Source organism: Onychomys torridus, chromosome 11, assembly GCF_903995425.1.
Source record: "Onychomys torridus chromosome 11, mOncTor1.1, whole genome shotgun sequence".
NCBI classification, from domain to species: Eukaryota; Metazoa; Chordata; class Mammalia; order Rodentia; family Cricetidae; genus Onychomys; species Onychomys torridus.
Genome location: NC_050453.1, coordinates 87,215,516 through 87,238,449, shown reverse-complemented (window position 1 = coordinate 87,238,449; position 22,934 = coordinate 87,215,516). Strand labels below are relative to the sequence as shown.

General features: G+C 44.8%; 1 protein-coding gene across 2 annotated transcripts in view; it reads right to left on the bottom strand.

Moving 5' to 3' along the window:
- The window catches only part of Kdsr (3-ketodihydrosphingosine reductase), a 35,249-nt gene extending 12,315 nt beyond the window's left edge, over positions 1-22,934 (bottom strand). Inside the window, exons 1-7 of one of the 2 annotated variants that reach the window (XM_036202586.1) lie at positions 22,457-22,933; positions 17,950-18,039; positions 15,143-15,199; positions 12,742-12,807; positions 12,442-12,537; positions 6,824-7,015; positions 1,726-1,809 (exon numbers count right to left, since the gene is read on the bottom strand). In XM_036202586.1, coding sequence (XP_036058479.1) covers positions 1,726-1,809; positions 6,824-7,015; positions 12,442-12,537; positions 12,742-12,807; positions 15,143-15,199; positions 17,950-18,039; positions 22,457-22,564 — 693 coding nt within the window. In that variant the 5' untranslated portion in view covers positions 22,565-22,933. Of the gene's footprint in view, positions 1-1,725; positions 1,810-6,823; positions 7,016-12,441; positions 12,538-12,741; positions 12,808-15,142; positions 15,200-17,949; positions 18,040-22,456 lie in introns of both variants that reach the window. The other variant, XM_036202587.1, reaches the window with a different exon arrangement.

Genomic DNA, 22,934 nt, shown 5'->3' with positions numbered 1-22,934 from the left:
GTGTAACAGAGGGTTGCTCAGTCCTTGAAGAATGCAGTCTGATGGCATTATTGGGAGGAGGTGAAAGGTAAGAGGTGGGGCCCAGTTGGAGGAAGTGGATCATTAGGAATATATTCCTGAGGCTAGAGTTCACCCTGGTTCTTGCTGAACTCCCCTTTTCTCGGCTTCCTGTTAGGTGAATGGCTCTGCCCACCAGTTCTCCCTGACGGTCTGAAACCATGAACAGGAAACCAAAACAAACCCTTCCCCCTTCGAGTGGCTTTTCTCAGGTCACAGGGTCCCCACAGCAACACCAGAAACTAGAACTTAGTGAGAAATGCCTCAAAAACTTTGAGGACCATCATTTTCAACTTAGAATCTTGTACCTAATAAAATGACAATCATTTCTGTTAAGGCAGATTCTGAACAAACGTGACCTTTCTCTGCAATGACCGAAGTGTCACTAAAGTGAGCAGATAATGACGAAAGCGGAAGACGCAGATTCCAGCAAAGGGACAGAAAAGGGACCCAGCAGACAGTGGAAGGCCAGAACGTCAAGCTGAGGCCTGTGCCCCAGGAAGTCCCAGAGAAGTGGGGGCTTTGAGGGAAGAGAACAAAAGTAACAGAAACCCCAGGTGCTCAAGGACGTTCAGTTCTCCTCAGTGAACGAGCCTCAGACGCACAAAGTTAATCGATTACACACAAGAAAGGAAAGGTCATTAGAGAGGTGCAGACTTCAATATCTTAAAGTTACATATAAACACAGAATCTGACCATCAGATAACACAGGGAGATCACAGGGAGGATGGAGTAGATCTGAGGCTTACATAGTAGCTTCCCCAGCAAAAAGTAAGACCTATGTATGTATGTATTGGTTTTAAACACATGGATGAAATGTGGGAGAGACAAGACCACAGGCAGTGCTGGACAACTAGAATCTATGAGAGAATAAAGTTGGGAAAAATTAAGTTAAACATTTTAGGGGGCTGGGAGAAGAGGAAGGAAGGGGCTTTGCCTGGAGAACCCCAGGGACGGCAGATACTGGTTCAGCACCATGCACCCAACAGACACAGTAAAAACCACTAACAGGCAATGGCCAGGAGCTAACGTAGGATGAAAATCGGAAGAGTGAGACACCGAAGATGCAGAATGCCTTGCCCTGGATGGCACTGGCTTGCAAAGCCAGCCCTGGGGAAGCTAAGGCAGGAGGACCTCAAGGCTCATGGCAGTCAGCTCAGCCTACCTAACAGTTCTCAGGACCAAGGTGGATACTAGCTAAGGAGGAACACCCAAGGTAGTTCTCTGGTCTCCATATGTATCTGCACACTCAAACATGCACAGTACGTACGTACACACACACACACACACACACACACACACACACACACACCAAACCCAAATATGTACAACCTCCACACATAAACATGCACAGTGCACACACAGACACATAAAACCAAACATGCACAACCCATATACACACATAACATAAACACATCACAGAATGCACAACCCCACACAGTCACACATATACTTTATGCACACACCACACCCACACGTCACATACACTACACCCCATACACGCACAACAAACATCTCACACACACACAACACACATACATAACACATATAACACACACACTACACACCACACACATGACACACACAACACACATCACACAACACAAACAAAACACATCACACACATACATACAACACAGAAGGCTAACATCATGTAGGAGTACTGACCTTCATCTTGTTTTCTTCTGCCAGCCCTGGGGTGTCTGTGTCCGGTGGGTAGGCCACAGTGACATACACGTTATAAGGCTTCACCTGGTCACACAAACAAGGTTTGCACTTTGAATAAACAGACCGTTTTGTATTCATCCCATGAACTCGTCTCAGCTATGCTGACTCTGAGGCAATGGTCGGTTGTCAGTGAAGAGCCACCCATGTGCTCTCCCCTCCGTGGTGACTCAGGAGCACCCCTCAGAGTTCCACTAGCTCTCAAGTACCTCAACCACCTCCTATTGGTTCTTCCTTACCTGTGGACCAGCAAAGGCTGGAGCTGCCCGTGTGGACCACAGTGTGCTTTTCAGAGTCTGCCCATGAACTGAGCTGAGTTTCAAGACAGGAACAGTCTGTCTACACCCTTATCAACAGGGTTTTATAGCCTTTTTGCCATGCAGGCTGTTCCCAATGCTGTTAGGTTCATTTCACTTACAAAACACCATGACTCACATTGCCTTCCCCGCTGCCGACTGCTGCACCTGAATCCAGGTCTGGAGAAGTCCCTGTATGACCACCCACACAGCATCAGCAGAAACCCTCTTTACCCTGGGTAGATCCCCAAAGAGGGACCAGCCAAGCAACGTCCCTGCAAACAGCCTCAGCCAGTATTTACACATAGAAACTCCCCTCTGCCCTTTAACACTAAGATCTCTCATGGTGTAAGCCCAGGCTAGTCTGAACTGGGGATTCTGCCAAGGCTTCCCAAATGCTTAGGGTCCAGATTGTGCACCACCATGCCCAGTTCACCCTGATTTCTTTACAGCTGTTCTGCCTAATTCCAATGTCCCTCTGGCTATTCCAAAGCTTGTCTGTTCTCTATCTTCTCTTCTAATTCAACTTCTCTACTGATGAACACACTCCAACAATCCCTGTGGACCTTCTTTCAGGGGACGGTCTCCCAAGCAGTGGCCAACAACTACCGTGTTACCCGTTTTCTTAACCTAGTAATTGGCAAGCCAAAGGCTCAAACCATCAAGTTCATTTTGGCATGATAATTTTAGTTGCTGTTGGCTTACGCTTTTGTCCTCATAAAGACATCTGGGGCATTAGGAAGGGGAGGAGACAAGGCTAGCCACCGAAAATCTTTTTTTTTTTTAAATAAATACTTATATTTCTTTTCTTTCTTTCTTTCTTTCTTTTTTTTTTTTTTTAAGACAGGGTTTCTCTATGTATCCGCCATGGCTGTCCTGGATCTCACTCTAGCCCAGGCTGGCCTCGAACTCATGGAGACCCGCCTGCCTCTGCCTCCTGAGAGCTGGGATTACAAGCGTATGCCACCACTGTCCGGCACCACCGAAAATCTTAAGGATGGTAAATCCGACAGTGCTCCCCAGCGCCATGCTCCCACTAGGGAGCCAGCCCTTCACTTCTGGGATTCCCTCAGTGACACAGTTGTGCAGCCTCAGAGGGGTTCCATGGGAGAAACAGCAGGTGCTGGACAGCCAGCCAAGGAAGTGCAAGAGTGAAAGCTGCCCCTGGTCCCGGTGTCCAGGTCAAGAGGGTTCCTAGCTTGGCCTTGGCAGCCAATGCTCCCTTCAGGCCAACTGGGCTCATAAGTGAGCCAGCTGACAATGATAAGTGATTTTTCTCACATTTGCTTTTGAGATGGGGACTTAATAAAATATTTGTCTCTAGTAGTTTCGTTTGGTCCTGTATTGGGACGAGAGAAAAATAACTAAAAAAAAAAAAAAAAATTGAGTTAAATGATAATTAAGCAGTTTCACAAAGACCAACATTGACATCCCAGACCTTCTCTGTGTTGCTTCCTATAAGTAAGGATTGTATTGTTTATGATACTTAAAACGATCTTTCAAATTAGTGTCTTGCAAACTCAAGGCCATGAATGGGTCACCAATAGCTAAAACGGTTCTCTCATGGGGGGTTGGGGGAGGACTGTAAATACCAAGGTGGAGAGGAGCCAATCGGTTCCCTCTGGGGCTAGCATCATCTCTGCAATCAAGCCCAATTGCTCAGGTAGTGAGTGGCTGGGTGCTTCCAATGATGAACAGCTTAACATTTATGCAGCCTTTGGTTCCCTCACCCAGCAAATGCTTACTAAATCACTACTACATGCCAACACAGTCCTAAGAATGGACAGCTCTCTGTCCCTCACACAGGTCTCCTGATATTCTTGTTCACATAATTTGCAAAAATCAGTACATATAAAATTATTCCTACATCTTTAACTGTTAGTATTATAACCCAACCAAAAAGGTTAACTTACATTCACTTGTGCTGAGTTATGACAAGTGTGATGCCCGATCTCGCGGAATCCAGCCGGCTAGTCTGCTTTCCCTGTCCTGAAGAACAGCCGTTTTCTCCCCATCTGCTCTGCCTCTCCCCATCCTATCCTCATTTTCTTCCTCCTACTGGGCACCAGCCTCAAACAGCTAAGACAATGGATGGCTCCCCTAAAAACCAGTTTATCACAAAAACATCCCACTGAAGAGCTGCTATTCCTTGTTTTATTAAAACAAGAATACAGGGCTGGAAAGGAGACCCCACCTGCTCACACCAAAGTGGAGAATCTAACCTCCAGCTTACTGCTGCACTGTGGTGGGAGGAGATGCGGGAGGGCCCACGTGCGGTCAGGAGGGAAGCAAGAACACCTGGTGGGGTGCTATTGTGCTGTTTCTGTTGAATCTTGAATAGATCTCTGGCTACAACCCACTTCTGAAATATACTTGTCAAAAAGATCAAGTTTTAAAAAGATCTTTAAATAATATATTTGTATCTAAAAGACTGAAAAGAAAATCCAATCCCAAATACCAACAAAGCATTCAATTAAACACACTGTGCCCGGATTTCCAAAGTCTTACTTCAGTTTGAGGGGACAGGGAGGTACAGAGAATACTTAAAAAGTTAACTAAACCAAAAAGTTTATTCAAAGCATTTTAGCAACTATGTTGGTTTTTCTCATAAAAACTGACCATGTTATCCAGAGTCAAAAACCAGTTATTAGTTTATAGGGAAATCTTGGTTCGATGCAAGTTTTACTATGAATAAATTGGATTCAAAAGACTCAATGTATTTTCTCCAATAAAATGGCAGTCTTTTGGATGGTATGTTTTTGTTTGTTTAAGTAATAGCACTTGTACTGCACAGGAGTCAAGGAGACTTAGCCCAGGCCAGCTACCAACAATGTGAAAAATCACTTGTCATCAAGAGATGGGAGGACTCTGTGCCAGCCATCGGGTCACTGTTCCCTCTGAAGTGAAAACCAGGGCACCCAGATGACACACTCTGTCCTCAGTTTGTGAATCTCATTGTCAGACATGGGGAAGGCATATATTTCTATCTACTAAACTCCTGTGTGAATCTCATTGTCAGACATGGGGAAGGCATATATTTCTATCTGCTAAACTCCTGTGTGAATCTCATTGTCAGACATGGGGAAGGCATATATTTCTATCTGCTAAACTCCTGTGTGAATCTCATTGTCAGACATGGGGAAGGCATATATTTCTATCTGCTAAACTCCTGTGACTGTATGGTTCTAAGACCAAAGCCGAAAGGACTGGATAGAGCAGCTACCAGACGCACACACTGACTTCTGTGCTGGGACAGACCCATCCTTGGCTGCAAAGGGCTTGTAAACCTGCAGTCACTGGGTTGGACCTTGTTTACTTTCCCTGTTACCAAGTAACTGTGTGACTCTGAACAACTCACTGAATTCACTAAAAACTCAAAAGTAGCATGAAGAAACCTAACTGCATCTCTCTCTCTCTCTCTCTCTCTCTCTCTCTCTCTCTCTCTCTCTCTCTCTCACACACACACACACACACACACACACACACACACACACACACACGGGGATATTTTGTGTATTAGCTAACAAATAAAGCTTGCCTAAAGGACAGAGGGGAAAGCCAGCCACTAGTAGCCATAGAGGCCAGGCAGTGGTGGCACACATCTTTAATCTCAGCACCCGGGGGGCAGAGGCAGACAGATCTCTAAATCCAAGGCCACCCTGAGCTACACAAGATTGATCCTGTGTAAAAGAGAAACAGAGCCAGGCAGTGGTGACACACACCTTTGATCCCAGCATTTAGCATCTCAAGCCTTTAATCCCAACACTAGGGATGTTGAGACAGGAAGTGATATAGCTGGGGGGGCGGAGAGAGAGGAATATAAGGTGGGAGGAAAGAGGAGCTCTGCCTCTTTTGCCTGAGGATTTCGTAGACGTAAGAACTAGTGGTTGGCTGCTCTGCTTCTCTGATCTTCAGGCAAGCTTTGTTAGGGCATACACAAAATATCACCACATTCACACACACACACACACACACACACACACACACACACACACACAGAGAGAGAGAGAGAGAGAGAGAGAGAGAGAGAGAGAGAGAGAGAGAGAGAGAGAGAGGGAAACGAAAATGGTTATTTGCAGAGTCCTTAGGGTGATGGCTGAGAAGAAATCCCAGCACCTTCTCTTGCATTTTCACAGCTATACATGCTCTACTGACTAAGCATGTGTGTGCAGAAGCCTGAGGTGAATGTTGGGAGTTTGTGTTAACAATTCTCCATCTTATGCTTTGAGGTAGGGTCTCTCAATTGGATTCATACTGATAAGACTAATCTAGCCTGCTTGCTTTGGGGATCCTGTCTTCATCTTCTAAGCACAGGATTTATGGCAGGCTGCCACATTCACCTAGCATGGACACGGGTTCCAGAGAGCCAAACTCTGATGCTCACACTGTACACCAAGCATTTTACCCACTGGGCCACCTCCCTGGCCCAGGACAGATCGTTACGAAAGCTGTCTATCTAAGGACAACCCTGGCTCCCTCAAGCAGAAGCTGACCATGACCAGGAAGGCATCTCAAGTACTTTACACAGCAGATAACTCCCTGCCCTCAGAATCGCCTCCATCCCGAGTACAATTTTTATACAGTAAGAAACGTTAATCTCAGAACTTTCAACTGAATTAATTTTCTTTACACTAGTATCAGATTTACAAATCTTTAGCTGGATGCAAATAAGGCAGGCGGAGAAACTAGGAAACTACAGTGCTCACACTGCTGGTCCGAGGGGCAGAAACACAAACAGCCTTTACCTCCATCTGCAGAGCTTCTGCCAATCCTCTTATGGCAAACTTGGATGAAGAGTAGGCTGTGAAACCGAACAGCCCCAGCTGTCCTGCTTGGGAGGACACGAACACAATCCTGCCCACCCGTCGCTCCTTCATGGTGGCGATCACTGCCCTGCTGGGGTAAACGCTGCCCAGGTAATTGATGCTCATTAATTTCTGCAAGGAACAAGGAGGCCACATGAGGTGGGAACACGGCCAACAGCCTAAGCCCTGCTCAAGGATGGCTTTGTCTCTTTCCAAGATTAATTTCTCTAATAGAGACCATGGTGGTTTGAAGGACAACGGCCCCCAGAGACTCATCTATTTGTAGGTTTGGTTCCTAGTTGATGAACAGTTTGGAAGGATTAGGAGGTGTGGCCTTGTTGGAGGCAGTGTGTCTCTGGGGGTGTGCTTTGAGGTCTCCAAAGTCCACACCAGGCCCAGTATCTGTCTGTCTGTCTGTCTGTCTGTGCTGTGGACTGGGATGTAAAGCTCTCAGCTACTGCTCTAGCACTACACCTGTGCACTTCTTGCCATGATGACAATGGACTAAACCTCTGAACTGTAAGCCAGCCCCAGTTACATGCTTTCTTGTAACAGTTGCCTTGTCTTCACAGCAATAGAACACTGACTGAGACAAAGCCCAAGAAACTGGGAGGTGGGGTGCAGCAGATTTGCTGGATACATGAGGAAGTGAATGATGCTGTAGATGATGTACCACACGTAGGACCTACCCTTTGAAGACTAGTTTTAGTTTTATCTAGTCTTCAGTACTCATAGTGTCAGTAGTTCCATCTTTGATGAAACATAGTCAAAATTAGGGCAGGGCACAGGCTTCTGTTAGGAGAGTGCTTTCTGTCTAAGCGTGAGGAATGATTTTGGATTCCTAGCACCCTCACAAAAGAAATGCCAGGCATCAGGCACACATCTGTAACCCAAGCACTATGAGAAAGAGGGCGGAGACAGGCAGATCCCAGAGGCTTGCTGAACAGTCCCAGCCAGTGTAGCCAAAATGGTGAACTCCAGGTTCAGTGAGAGACTGAAATAAGGTGGAGAGGGAGAGGACAACCCGAAACATCAACCTCTGCCCTCACCATGCACACTGTATACTCTAGATAATGTTTTATAGTGATATTTTTAGGAATGCATATTTTGCCTCCAATTATGTCTGTATACCATGTGTGTGCAGTGCCCAGAGGCCAGAATAGGGCACTGGATCTTCTGCAACTAGAATTAAAGACTCCTGGGAACCAAACCTAGGTCCTCTACCAGAGATCAAACCCTCTTAACCCCTAAGCTTTTGTTCTAGGTCATTGTAGGTAATACTTCTTGAAAGACAGTTTTAGGAGACAGCTTCTAAATGTTTCTAGCCCTATTTGTTCCAAGCTAAGCAAAGATTACCAAGAGAAAATGGCACCAGCTAACAACAGATGTGAGCTGAAGCCTTGGTACCACAGCCTACTTTGGATTTCATGAAAAAAAGACACTGCTCATTTTTCTCAGCTGAAAACAGGATTAATCTCAGAATTACCTCAGGATGCTGCAGGGATTAGGAGGGAAAACAGAAGCCAAGCACCAGCACAGATCCTGGTGCACAGTAAGAACTCCGCACACACCGGCTTGTACCCTGGGACAGCCAGGAGCCCACACAGGCACTCACAGCCTCCCATGGCAAGAACTCTTAAAACTTTTGGTCAACTTGAGAACCTGAGGATGGTCACAGTATATACAATGAAAGTTGTACACTGTCCTCTTGCAAAACTAAACACCAAGCACGATGACAATGTGGCAGAATATTAAGGAACTTTAAAACTTTATGGAACTGGAAACACAGGGGTGAGGGGAAAGTTTTATAACCTTGAGTTTTTAAAAAGTAGATGGCAGGAGACATGCAGACCATAACCCTCAATGTTTTATTTGGCAAAAGCCAAAAATAACCAGAAAATACTGGTTATGTTCAGACACCAGGATTTCTACATTCTTTCAGAATATCCTTTAATATCACTGTATTGTTTTAATTTTAAATACTTTTATTTTTATTTTATGTATATGATTGTCTTATATGCATATATGTGTGTACCTGGTGGGCACTGGATCCCCTGGCACTGGAGTCACAGTTGAGCTATCAGGTGAGTGTGGGGAGCTGAATCTGGGTCCTCTGCAAGAGCAGCAAGAACACTAACCACTTAGCCATTCCTCCAGCCCCACATTATACTGTTTTAGTAGTAAGACACGCAAAAACTATCCAAGGAAGAATAAGACCCCGTGCTCACCTCAGCTCTTTCGAGAGAACCCACTAAAACACCAGTAAACAGTAGGTTTATTTGTCTGTTTTGGAGACAGAGTCTCATATTGTAGCTTAGGCTGGTCTGAAACTCACTTCATAGGCCAGGTTGGCCTCAAACTCATGCTTATTCTCCTGCTTCAGCTTCCTAACAGGTAGGCTTATAGGTATGGGCCACTATAGCCAGCTAAGAGCTCCCCACCCCTTTTTAAGAGAAGAAAATAAAAATGAAAGGCAAAGCAACAACATTTTGAAAGCTGGAGAGCAGAATGCCAAGTGGTGGCAGGCTGGCGAGGCACAGAAACCGAATGTTGGACGGCAAGAGAGACACTAAGCAGCAGGGTCGTACAACACAACCCCCAAGGGCTCAAATGAAGCCAAGAGCTTCTGGGATGGGGCTGGTCAGGTAAAAAGAGTCCAGTCACTGTCGCTAAACAGACCAACACATTGCAGGATGCCCCCAGAATGGCGAACAAAGCACTGACGTACATGACAGCATGAAGGGACCTTGAGAGCCAATGCGATGTACAAGAAGCCAGACACAAGAGAGGAGCACATGTTCTATTATTCAGCAAGACAGAGATTAGCAGTGGCCAGGACTGGAATAAGGGTTTGGGGCAATGAGAAACACTGACTCAAGTATAGAGCATCCTTTGGAGAGACAAAAATGTTTTGGAATTAGATAGCTACATGATATCACAATATGCTAACTGCCTTCACCCTAAACTAGTCACTAGGCTACAGAAGAGACCTGTGATAGCAGTGCTTAGGAAGCTGAGGCTGAGGCCAGTCTGGTGTCTCAAACAAACACACTTCATTTCACTTTATAAGCATTTCAGTTCACTTTTTAGAAATTGACATAACAACAATAACAAAAAACAAACAAACAAAACCAAAACCAGTTAGATCTTAGTGGTATCCTGCCTGGAACAAGACAGAACTTCTAGAAAGCACTGACATACATTAGGTGAGTTAGACCTCAATTTACCTAGAATATCTGTCTAGACAATGAATGCAGACTCCCCTCTAACACTGGGGGATGCAGACATTTCCCAGTCAGAAGCCTATGTCACTTCTTGGAGGCTTTGGATAAATTAAAAAAAAAAAAAAAAAACTACAGATACTGACCCCAAAGTACCCAACAAGACATGGCCCAAGCCATCACCCCTACAGAGAGCTCCACCCATGGGCACAGAACTCTCCATTCAATATAATGTGAAATCACAGGCAAGGGTCAGCAGACATCCTGTAAAGCCTCCAATACAAAACACAATGCAAGTCTCTCTGAGGAAGCAAACACATTCACAAAGGAGCGATTCCATAGAACCACGATGACTCAACTTCACAGCACAGGGAAAAGAAGATACGTTCCAAGAAACTGAGAGGAAAGCCATTAAAATGAGACTGAAGAGAAGGCTATGGGGCCTTGGGGTCATCCCAGGTCATTCACTAGAAGGCCCCAAAGTCCTCAGCATACCGTGGTAGGGGATGTATTTCAGGGAAGGGTATGGATATGATAAGATAAAAAGGTCAATTATTGAATCTACTTTTAAAAAGGAACTACTTGTTTTAAATAGGATAGGTAATGAAATTTTTCATCTGAGTTTAACAAATGTTACTGGAGTAATATATAAATATACAATGGAGTTTTTTGTCTGAATCTGTCAAATGTTAATGGACTAGACATCATTAATGTAATTCTTGACTATATATATTGTATATACTTATTGGATATAGTTTTTCTTGTATTAGTTATGAGCTTTTTAAAATTTTAGACATAAAAGGGGAAATGTGATAATATATTCCCCAATATATTGTGCACCCTAATAAATTTATCTGGAGTCAGAGAACAGAACAGCCACTAGATATAGAGGCAAGAAAATGATGGCACACACGCCTTTAATCCTATCACTTGGGAGGCAGAGATCCATCTGGATCTTTGTGAGGTTAAAGCCACACTGGAAGCAGCCAGGCATGGTGACTTACGTCTTTAATCCCAGGAAGTGAGCCTTTAATCCCAGGAAGTGAGGGCAGAAAGCAGAAAGATATATAAGGTGTGAGGACCAGGAACTAGAGCTAGTTAAGCTTTTAGGCTTTTGAGCAGCACAGTTCAGCTGAGATCCATTTGGATGAGGACACAGAGGCTTCCAGTCTGCAGAAACAGGACCAGCTGAGGAATTGGCAAGGTGAGGTGGATGTGGTTTGTTTTGCTTCTCTGATCTTCCAGCATTCACCCCAATACCCAGCTCCAGGTTTGTTTTTATTAATAAGAACTGAACTTTTAAGATTCATGCTACAGAAGGGTTACAAGCAAAACCACAGAGGAAAAAGACATCGGAGCAAAGGCCAGAATGAGTGAGTGCAATCTCAGAAATGTCAGCCAAAGAAGCCACATGCAACCCACTGAATCACCCCAGCAATGAGTTGTGTCTCCTCTTCAGTGACACTATCAAACACTCACCTAGATTTGCACACTTAGTTGCTTCTATTTTTATTCAATGCTTCATAAAACATCTACGTGCTTACACCGGCATGGCCATCTCAGACACAAAGGTAAACATACCCATTCCTCTTGCTCCACACACACACACCTTACTTCCAAGGGTGTCAGCATTCAATTTAGTAACTATTTATTCCTCAATCCAGTCGTTATCCCCATTCTTAGTAGTCTGGATATTCTTATGGCATCATCTTATGCTTGCACACACACATATTCATAAATCAAATAAACACATAGACATATGCACACCCACACACTCATTCTTCTTTTTTCTAGGTTACCCCAAGTCTTTTGCTTTATTACTTCATATTTAGACTATAATTATTTTCCCAGACTGATTATTTACATAGCTGTTGACATCATCTTTCAATCTCTCCTCTACTGTTCCCAGATGAACGTATGTAAGTATAAACAACCCAAGCTGATAAGGGCACCTCAGACCCACAGGTCCTACCATTCTGCTCTTTGCTACCTTCTGATTCTCCTGCAAGCCTTGAGTGCATCTATGAGTGCGTGGTGCTTCCTGTGACAGTTTATGAGAAGCTAGCTCTGACACTGGTCCAGCAGTCTTGCCTTCTATAAGAAAGGAGAGTAACTGAACTTAACAGAGTCAAGCTTTCAAAACCCATTACCCTGATGGAAGCTTAGGAGAACACTATAAACAAGACTGATGCACTGCCAGCCACAAAACGCTTTGCACTTGGATTTTAAATCTAATGTCCATTTCTTCAGTACTAAAGTAAATTAGTAGTTGAGATACTTGGCAGGCCTGTTTTAAAATAGAAGATATATCAAAGTGAGCAAACACCTGTCACTTACCTCAAAAGAACTAACTTCAAGTTCTTCAAACTTTCCTGACAGAGACATTCCTGCACAGTTGACCAGCATGTCCACAGGACCCAACTTCTCTTGTGCCTGGAAGAATAGTTCCGAACATTACATACTGTTCCAAACATTTCATGACAGAATGAAAGATTCACTGTGCAGAAAAACAAGGTCAATAACTAAAATCCACCGAACCTATAGGAAGAGTTGCCAGCTTCAAGCCACACAGCAAAAATAATAAGAAGCAACTAGAAGTCAAGCAGTGAACTGAAATCACCCCGACCTGCCTCTTACCTGTTTTATGACATTCTCCACTTGGTTATAGTCTTGAGACACATCGACTGAGATACAAAGCACCACCTGTTAAAAAGGGAGAAGGGGGAGAGGGTCAGGGCCTGCAAGGTGGCTCATCTGATAAGGGTGCTTACCATTAGCCTGATGACCTGAGTTCTATCCTGGGGACCCGTAGTGGAAGAAGACTGACATCTTCGAGTTGTGTTCTCTCTCTCTCTCTCTCTCTCTCTCTCTCTCTCTCTCTCTCTCTCTTTATTCCCTCCCTCTCTCCCTCTCTCCCTCACATTCACACACACACACACATACACTCTAAGTATAAAAAACATTGGAGATACAGGTGTCAAACTGGTGGGTTTTTTTTTTTTTTTTTTTGGTTGTTGTTGGTTTTTTTTTTTGGAGACAGGGTCTTGTTACACAGTCTGAGCTGGTCTTGAACTTAGATATAGCCCAGGATAGCTTGGGGCTCACAACGATCCTCCTGCTTCAGCCTTTCAAATACTAAGGTTCCAAAGCTACAGATGCCCCACAATGCTTGGTCTACCAAAATCATTTATAAAAGGTACTTTTAAAAATTAAAGCCAACTCTTTCCAGTAACGAAGGCCAAACTTGGACATAAAATCCCAGTGTTTTAATCTGCTGTCGGTGTGATTAATGGAAGAACACATCCACAAAAGTAGGGCCTAATAGCATGAATGTAGGCCACTGAAGTGTTTCCTTGAAGGGCAGAGTGTACTGAGGACCCCTCCCCCTTCCCCCAGCCATTAAGAGATGAGAAACTTTGCTTTCTGCCTTGCCACAGACCCCAAAGCAACAGTCCTTTTTGAGCATGTGTGTAGAGACCACAATGAAAGCTGCCATGACAGCAACAAACAAACAAAAATGTGGAAGCCACTTAAATAGCCACCAATTTCAGAACAGGTAAGTAAAAGCGGTTTGCACATACAGCTGCATATCACCTACCACTAACAGTACATTTCAGGGAAGGTGGGTATTATGATGCATGCCTATTGTCATATCTAGTTAAGAGGTGGAGATGGGAGGCTCATCTGAGCCTTGGGATTTGAGCCTAGCCTGGACAGCACAGCCATGGAAAGAATTGTCTCAAAAAATAACACATGAGCTATTTTATTCATCAGCACAGATGAATTTTAAAAATAATATAGAATGAAGAAATAAAGTTGCATAGCACTGCATAAAAATGTCATAATGTCACATCAATTTATCAAGCTATAAAGTTTATTGGTACTTGTCTAGGGCTAGGAGGGTAGGACAGGAATGGGGAGTGACTGCTAATGGCGGAATGGAGACTTCAGTGTTGGGAACACTCCAAAATTGATTGTGGTTATGGTTGCACAACTTTGTATGCAAACTCAGGAAATGTGTGTCTTAAATAGAGCAACTGCACACTGTGAGAATGGTCTCATTAAGGCAGGTTAAGACAATAAGAACAATGCCAAAGTTCAAAAAGATGCAGAACTTTAAAGTATAAGTATATATAAATACAGACACATATATACATACGCAAGCTATTTAGGGGCTGAGGTGGCTAGTTGGCCAGGTGCTAATTATGCAAGTGTGAGGACCTTGAGTCTGGATCCCCAGCACCCATACAGTCTCAGTGCTGGGGATGTAGAGACAACCAAGGAGGACTTGCTGGCCAGCAAGTCGAGTGAATTCATGAGCCCCAGGCTTACCAAAAGACCCTGTCTCAAAAGCATAAGATGGAGAGAGACTAAGGAAGACATTCAGTGTCGATCTGTGGCTTCCACAACTGTGTGTACACATGTGCACGCCTGTCAGAACAGATGTACACGCACAGGTGTATTCATTCACTCATACAAAACACTATGTAGGGACTCACACACTACCACAGAGAGCAAAAGTTTAAAGAAAAGCAAAGGAATGACAACCTCAGAGTCAAGTCTGAAGAGGCCTCTAGGAACAGGAGGCTGGTATCAGGCACAAAGGCTGGGGGTCAGAAACTCCATCACACCCCATTTCTTTAAAGTAGATGATGGATGTGCAGCACTTACCTTGTCATTAAAAAACACATTGCACTGTATAGTTTGGTACCCCAAGTTATACAACTAATTTTTTTTCATATGTTCCTTCCACCTAAGTAGTTATTCAAGGTTTTTTGGTTGGTTTGTTTTTTAAGTAGTTGAAATGAAATCATTTTCTCAAGCATCATTGCTTGGCCATTTTTAAGTATGTATGGAAATTCATACCTTTTGGTTTCTGGGCTGATCTAAATTCTAGTCATTCAAACACTTTCCTCTTGTAAAAGGCAGCCCAAGTCATAAATGCCTTCAGTGATCTACTTGCAGCAGAAGCAACATCCTTCCCCCTTCAGACAACTGCCAGTCAGGTTAGAGAATGGATCCTGAGGCACTACCTTACCTGTTTATCATTAATGGAGTGCTTTTCAATTTCCTTCTTCGCCTGCAGCAACTTGTCCTAAAAGCAACACAGAAAACTTCTGTCTGTTTGCATTTGCTAAAAAGAAAAGAAAAGGCAACTGTCTGAACTGACACTGCGTTCTGCGAACCAGAACTTACAGTAGCTAACTCTGGGCTTGAGAAAGAGAGGCAAAATATGTGAGGCTATGGCTAAGTCACAGAATGTTCTTAAACTCACTGCAGAGGTGAAAGAAAAAGAACCGAACCTCAAATCCCGATCAACAGCACTCATGCCGATGGCCAGCCTATCGATGCTAACAGACATTGTCATCTGCCAGGACTTAGCAGTGACAGAGAGTAAACACACAGCAGCACAATGCTCTGGAAAGTTAAAGGTATGTGGCTGCACGTCAAGAGGGCTTATGTAAGATAACATCAGTATTTTCCTCCTTTCCTATAAAATTAGAGCAAAACTCAGTCACTTTTTGGAAGGACTGGATGGATATACACCTAGGCATAAAAATACTCCTTAGACCCACAGAGCTACCCAGATAATTGCCAAGTTTTTCCAAGTCCCCCATTTCGCTCTGTTATTTTCAAATAAACAAGCCCAAGATTACAGAACCTTAATTTGTCATAGATTTAAATATAATTTGAGAGCTGTGAAGAACAAAGGAGGAGGGTCCTGAAGTCCTGGGTTCAATCCTCAGCAAAGCTAAAACCAAGCCTGGAGTTACACAGGAAGTAGATAGAGGTGGGCCAATACAATAAAGGGGGGAGGGGACAGGTATCTTCAAAGGACAGTAGAGGTTACAAACATGAATGTCTATGACAAAATCATACATTCCTATTGAATGCTGGAGATCAAATACAGACTGCAAGGAAAGGTTATTAAAGGTGGAATTAAAGACTGTCTTCATGCCAGGAAGCTCTCCACATACTCACTCAAATATGACCATGTGAGCTCCTGCTAGCTGTGATTCCAGCCTGTCCCCTGATCATTTGATGCTCTCATGTCAAATTCTAGCCTTGCTCAAAACTCATCAAGTGGTATTTTACTACATCCGTGTTTCCATTCATGTTAAGTGACTTTAAAGTGTGTACAACCAGGCCCAGCACCTTTCTTGGTTTTAAAAAGAAATTGTGGATATTTTAGACTAATTCTGGATTATTATTTTATAATTTTCTCCAGAGACCCTTTCTGGCCTACCTTCCTCACTAGGCCTTGCCTTTCCTTTTCTTCTTCCCCTTCTTCCCCTTCTTCCCCTTCTTCTCCTTCTCCTTCTTCTTTTTTTTTTTTTTTGTTTGTTTTTTTTTTTTGAGACAGGGTTTCTCTGTGTAGCTTTGCGCCTGTCCTGGATCTCACTCTGTAGACCAGGCTGGCCTTGGATTCAGAGATCCGCCTGCCTCTGCCTCTCGAGTGCTGGGATTAAAGGCGTGCGCCACCATCACCAGGCTAACTTTAGACATCACAATGCATTTTTTGTTTGTTTCGTTTTGTTTTTTCAGACAAGGTTTCCCTGTGTAGTTTTGGAGCCTGTCCTGGATCTCACTCTGTAGATCAGGCTGACCTCGAACTCACAAGAGATCTACCTGGCTCTGGCTGTGATTAATGGTGTGCACCACCACTACCCAGCTACCCACTAGGCCTTTTCTTTCTTTTTCTTTTTGTATTTTCTTTTTTATTATATTTTTTCCTATTATCAGCTTGATACAGTACAAATTCTTATTCCAATAGTGAAATGTTTCACTGAAGCTTGCCCAGTGATTGAGTAAAACCAAAGCTTATTATAAGCCACAGTCATCCTAGGGTCCCCCCTGCTATGTAGCCTCTCTGGTTCTGTACCCCCTAGGCCTTTTCAACTAACTAACCACCCCTACCTACGAAGCTAATCACCCAGGCAGTTGTACCACACACACCTCATTTTCTTTTTCTCTCCCCTCCTTAAAGACAGAGTCTCACATTAGGCCAGGCTAGCTTCTAATTAGCTTTATAGCTGAGGGTGACCTTGAACTTCTGATCCTTCTGCTTTTATCCCCCAAGTCCTGGGGTTATAGGCATGCATTTCATACTGAGTTCTACCTGGAGTTGATTCACACCTGGGGAAGCACTCAGCCAACTATGCATATGCCAAGTCCCTCGTTTCATTCCATTGTTCAATAGAACTGTCTAGATCTGCTACAAGCCAAGCAAGCCCTATCCTCTATAGTCAAGAACAGTGACCATAGAGCAGTCACTGCCCCAGCCCTCGAAAAGGAACAAAAGGGTTTCAGTCACTGCTTTATGCTCTGAAAGCAACTTTAACAAGATTACAGACCCCCCAATATAAAGACAAACAGCCCCCTGAATTGGTTAGACACAGGAAAAAATACACTGCTACACATACTGGGAGGGATGAAACTCCCCTGGGCATATGGATGCCAACCAAAGATGCTTATCATGCCATAAGCAAATTACAGGGAGAAATGACAGATAAACACCTACACACCACCCTGCACTGGCTTCTGCCAGCACATCTGTTTGCCTTCAGTAAGATGTACTCCTTAACAATGCCTTCAGTCTCCCCTCAAGTTCAGTACTATCTCGAATGATAGTGCCTAGCATGTGAACAGCAGTAAATAAGAACCTGCTGAGCTGATCCAACTTCAGAAGAGAAGTCCTTGGCCTCAATACAAGGAAGAGCCAATAGTCCAGAAATCACACCTCAGATCAGGGAGGAAGGAATCCCAACGCAGGTGTGAGCACCAAGACAGTCTCCTAGACTTCCTGCATAAGTCAGTCAGTCATGAGGACCCTAGAACACTTACCTCATTTCGTGCAACCAGCGTTATAAACGCTCCTTGTCTGAAGCACTCGATAGCAATGCACTTTCCAATGCCACTGGACCCTCCCGTGACCTGCCAAGAACACCAGGAAGACATCTCAGCAGTGTCTCCTCTGAACAAAGGTGACTTAAAACAGTTCTGATGGGAAGAGGAGTGTAGCTCAGTTGCCGGCGGCACTTGCCTAGTATTTCATGAGGCCCTGGGTTTGATCTCCATATAATATATAACATACTTATGGGTTTTAAAACTCATCTACAAGCCAGGTATGGTGGCACTCGCCCACAAACCTAGCACTCGGTTGAGGATCCTCAGGTGATCAGGAGTTTAAGGTTGAAGCCATTCTCATGGACAGTTCATGATACTAGGACTACATGAGGTCCTGTCTCAGAAACAAAACAAACCATAAAATCCACAAGAATCACTTCTTTGTAGCAGATTTATCATTTGGAATAGTGCAAGCATGAAGGATTATACTTCCGCAGGGGCTCCTGCTTTGATTGTTTCCAGTGCTGAGCTACAAACTCCACATTGTTTGAGGTCACCAAGGGGAATATGCCTTACAATTCTACCTAAGAAAGAATACATTAGTGCTGCTGATTATAAATACAACAAATCTCATTTCCTTCCTGCACATCTACACAAGACTAGGTCTATGAAAACATGTCACAGGGCTATGGAAGAGCTCTCTTGCCTAATACAGGCAAGGCCCTGGGTTTGATCCCAACAAAGACACATGCACTCAACATTATGCTGTCAATATTCAAAAACTAAAAGGCTTTACAATACTGCATTTAAAATGCTACTCAGCAGAGAAAAACAATGACAGCATGAAATTTGCAGGCAAATGGATGGAACTAGAAAGTATCATCCCAAGTGAGGTAACCCAAACCCAGAAGGACAAACATGGTATGTACTCACTCATAAGTGGATACTAGATATAAAACAAAGAACAATCAGATTGCAACCCACAGAACCAGGGAGGCTATAGAGCAGGGGGACCCTAGAATGACTGCAGTTTATAATAAGTTTTGGTCTTACTCAATTCCTGGCAAGCCTCAATGAAGCATTTCACTATTAGGATAAGAATTTGTATTGTATCAAGCTGATAATAGAAAATAAATAAATAAAATAAATAAATAAATAAATAAATAAATAAATTTATTTTAAAAAGTGCTCCACCAAGGCCAGGCAAAGCAGTAGTGGCACACGCCTTTAATCCTAGCACTCTGCAGGCAGAGGCAGGCCAGTCTCTCTGTCTATATAGCGAGTTCCTGGACAGCAGGGCTATACAGTGAGATCTTGTCTTAAAAACAAATAAACGCCACCTCTGTCAAAACCTAGTCACTTTCCAGTCACACATTTGGATTACTGTGAATATTTTACTATTCTAAAACTATGCAGAAAGAACATCTCCCACACTACAATGTTCATATCATCATGAAACCCTCCAAGCGTAAATATGTATCTCTGTGTACTTGAAAATACCTCATTTCTCTTTACCCTCACCTTGACTCTAATGGAGAGATTTACTTGGTAGATAATTAACCAAATGTCTACTGAGGATTATTATAAAAACATACCTGTTGCCTTGGCTAAATATTGTCTCTGGGGAGGCTTTTGATACCAGGATATTTTATGAGCTGTTTTGGTTTATTAAATTTCCCTCTTCATGACACTTGGCAGGGCCTCTAGAATTTCCTTACATGCTTCACAATGCTGCCTTAGCTGTCAGCATCCCTCTATCACACATGACCCCCACTGTCCCCACCTCCAAGAAGCTTTTCCTGAACACACCCCTCGGTGTGTCCGAGGTTTGTCGCCATGCACCTTTCACAGCTATCTGGATACTCCTGGCTTCCTGGCTGGGCTATCAGATCCCTGAGGATAAATACCAAACCTGTCCATCTCACTCATCACTGAGAATACCAGCCCCTTGACCCCTCGCGCACAACCAGGCATAAATAAACACTGTCCTTAATTTGCAGAATGTTCTCTAATGCCATTCCCACAAAAAACAAACAAACAAACAAACATGATGCCAAAGCTTCTAAATAAAGTTTCCCTATTTGTTGTTTACTAAATTGATGGAAGTGGAAATGAGGTTACCGAGAAAACTTTCATGCTCCAAAGGATTATGTAAGTATCAGCCAGGAGTTTCAGGAAAGCAAATGGTGTTGATTCACTTTAAAGAACACCAGAAGATTCATGCTCTGCAATTCATAATGCTCTCCATGACAGGAGTAAGACCTGGGTTTTGGATCAGGGTGCATAAAAATGATGTTCATGTCAAGTCAGCTACTTGAGTGACATATAAGAATACAGTTAGGCTATTCTGGACTGTGTTGTTCTGGATGCTATGAGAGCTATCAAGGTTTTCACAATGGGTGAGAAAATGTTAAATGTATAGTCACCTAACAAATACTAAATAGAAGCCGCATGGAGGGCACTAAGGTAACAGTTTGATCTCCCTTCCTTACATTCCCTCTTACTGATGACTGCAAATACATCTAAGTGACCTCTTCCACGGCCCACAGCTCTCACTACAGGCACTACGAGCTTGCGGCTGCTACTCTCCCATCCAAAACCAGCACCTCGGGGCGAGGAGACCCGCACAGCCTCACTGCTGCAACCAGACAGGGTGCGTCAGCATATGGGCACTGCCCTAAAAATGAAGCAGAAAACAATTACAAGCTGCTCATGCTGACACACAGGTGGACAGTGGAAGGGTGCGGCTCCCTCTCCTGATAACAGGTCTCAACTAAATCACATTTTACTCTTCTCAAATATTAAAAAGACAGATGGTGACATCCTGTGCATAATTCATGCCATGTCACGTCATTTACAGTTATATACATAGAGATCATTATATACACACACACACACACACACACACACACACACACAATTTATTATACTAAAATAGGATGCTGAAAAAGATTTTATTGTCTATTGAAACAGCCATTATCTCACCTGTGCGGGTGATGGGTAAAGGAGACAGAAGGACATCAAGTTAGCTGAAAGTCCCTTGTAAATGTTGGATCAAAATTTTCATTCTTACTCTGGCTCTCCTCCCCTTCCCCCTACCTGAGCTCTTCTTTGTAAGCAGAAGTTGTGAAACAATTCAGTTTTGTGTGTAGGTCGGTGCACCTGTGCGGAGGCCAAAGGTCAATGTCTGATGTTTCTTCACTCACCTTCCACCTTAATTTTTGAGACAAGGCTTCTCATTGAACCTGGAGCTCACTCGTGTCTAGGCAAGCTGGTCAGTGGCCTCCAGGGATCCACAGGTTAGCTCCAGTATTGTGACCCTCCTGGTGCTGGCGTCCTTAACTCAGGACCTGATGCACTGGCAAGCCCTGTACAAACTGAGCCATCCCCCCAGCCCTTAATTCAACCTGTTTAGCTATGATTTTGGAGCAGTTCTCTTGTGGATGTAAAACTTTCAAAACTTGGCATGATTGTAAAGTTTGGCTTTCTCTTTTTTAATAACTCTTTCCACATCGTGCATAGCAGCAGCTGGGAATAAACCGGTAATTTTACAAAGGATAAATTAATGGAAACACGTGTTGTCACCCACAAACCCCTGTATGGCATAAAGCACACTAAAATAAATAGCCACCCTAATCACTAACTTGGGAACTCACTTGGATACATTCACATAAGTCACCTATGGGCACTCGGGACTGCCAGCTAAGAAACTAGCTGTCCTTATTCACAACTCCTTGCCTCAGTGTGCCTCGGGTTTGGGGGTCTACACAAGACATGGATTTGAAATGGCCAGGGTTGAAGCTCTGAACCCGGAGGAGGAGGCATAACTAAGCCTGCACATTAGGAATGCGCAAGCTTCCTGCCAGAAACAAACCAAACTACTCATATCTCCTTCCATCTTAAGGCCCTAAGCAAGCTGGTTAGCTCATCCTTCCACTCGGCAAAGAAGGTAAAGGATGCTCTGGAGCAGCGATCAGCAAGGCTCCGGCCGAGCTCAGAGACAAGCCTGCTGGCCCGGGCTGCCAGGCCACCCTCCAGTCTCAGCTGCCTGGGCCAGTCCAGAGGCCCGGACCCTTCCTGGATGCGGGCTCCTTAGGATTCCCTAGCAGTGGCTGCTCTCACTCGGGTTCGCGCCCTCATCCTGCCAGCCACCGACCTCTGTGTCCTTGGCAAAGTTTCTCAGTCTCTCTGTTGACTGACTCATCGGGAAAACTGAAGACCCAAACAGCCGCAACCAGGGATGCTCCGCGGAGCAGCGAGCAGCACAGAGCCCCTGAGCCCCGGGAACTCGGCTGGCGCCTTCTCCGTGACACTGCTCTGCAGCCCAGGGAGGAGCCTGGGGACGCCGAGGGCGGGTTCCCGAGGCCAGGAAGGGCAGGGCAGTGCCGGGGCGACGGTGGCAGCTGACCCTTCCCACTCAGCCGTCCCTTCCCGGGACCGTGGCCTCCCGGGACCAAGCCGGCCAAGCAGCCCCGGGCAAGCTCAGCAACAGGAGGCCACTCACCACTACGTGCGCGCCGGGCAGCGCGAGGGGCTTGGGGCTGATGAGCGGCGACACCATGTAGAGGAGCAGCACGAAGGCCACGAGGCCGGCGGCAGCCAGCAGCAGCATCTCTCGTCCTGAGCGACCACAGGGGGATCACGCGCACCAGCAGCCCGGAGTGTTTGGGTTTGCGGGCAAGGGCGGCACCGCGGAGAAGGGAAGAGGAGGAGCCGGGGCGGGGCGGCCTCCGCCGTCGGACTGGCTCCTGGGTCCGCGCCCCCCAGCGTCGGTACTCGGCTGCGCAGGCTCCGCACGGGTACCGTGGGCCCTCCCGCCCACGTCGTGGGAGGTTTGCAAACGGTGGCTTTCGGATCTCCGGATCTCGTTCGTACCAATGTCCCGCGATTCCACGCTGAAATCCCAGGTTCCAGTTCGTATATTCCTGGCGCACTTAGAAAACGGCCACAGCTCACTTTCTCTGTGCGCCTCGGCTGGGAGT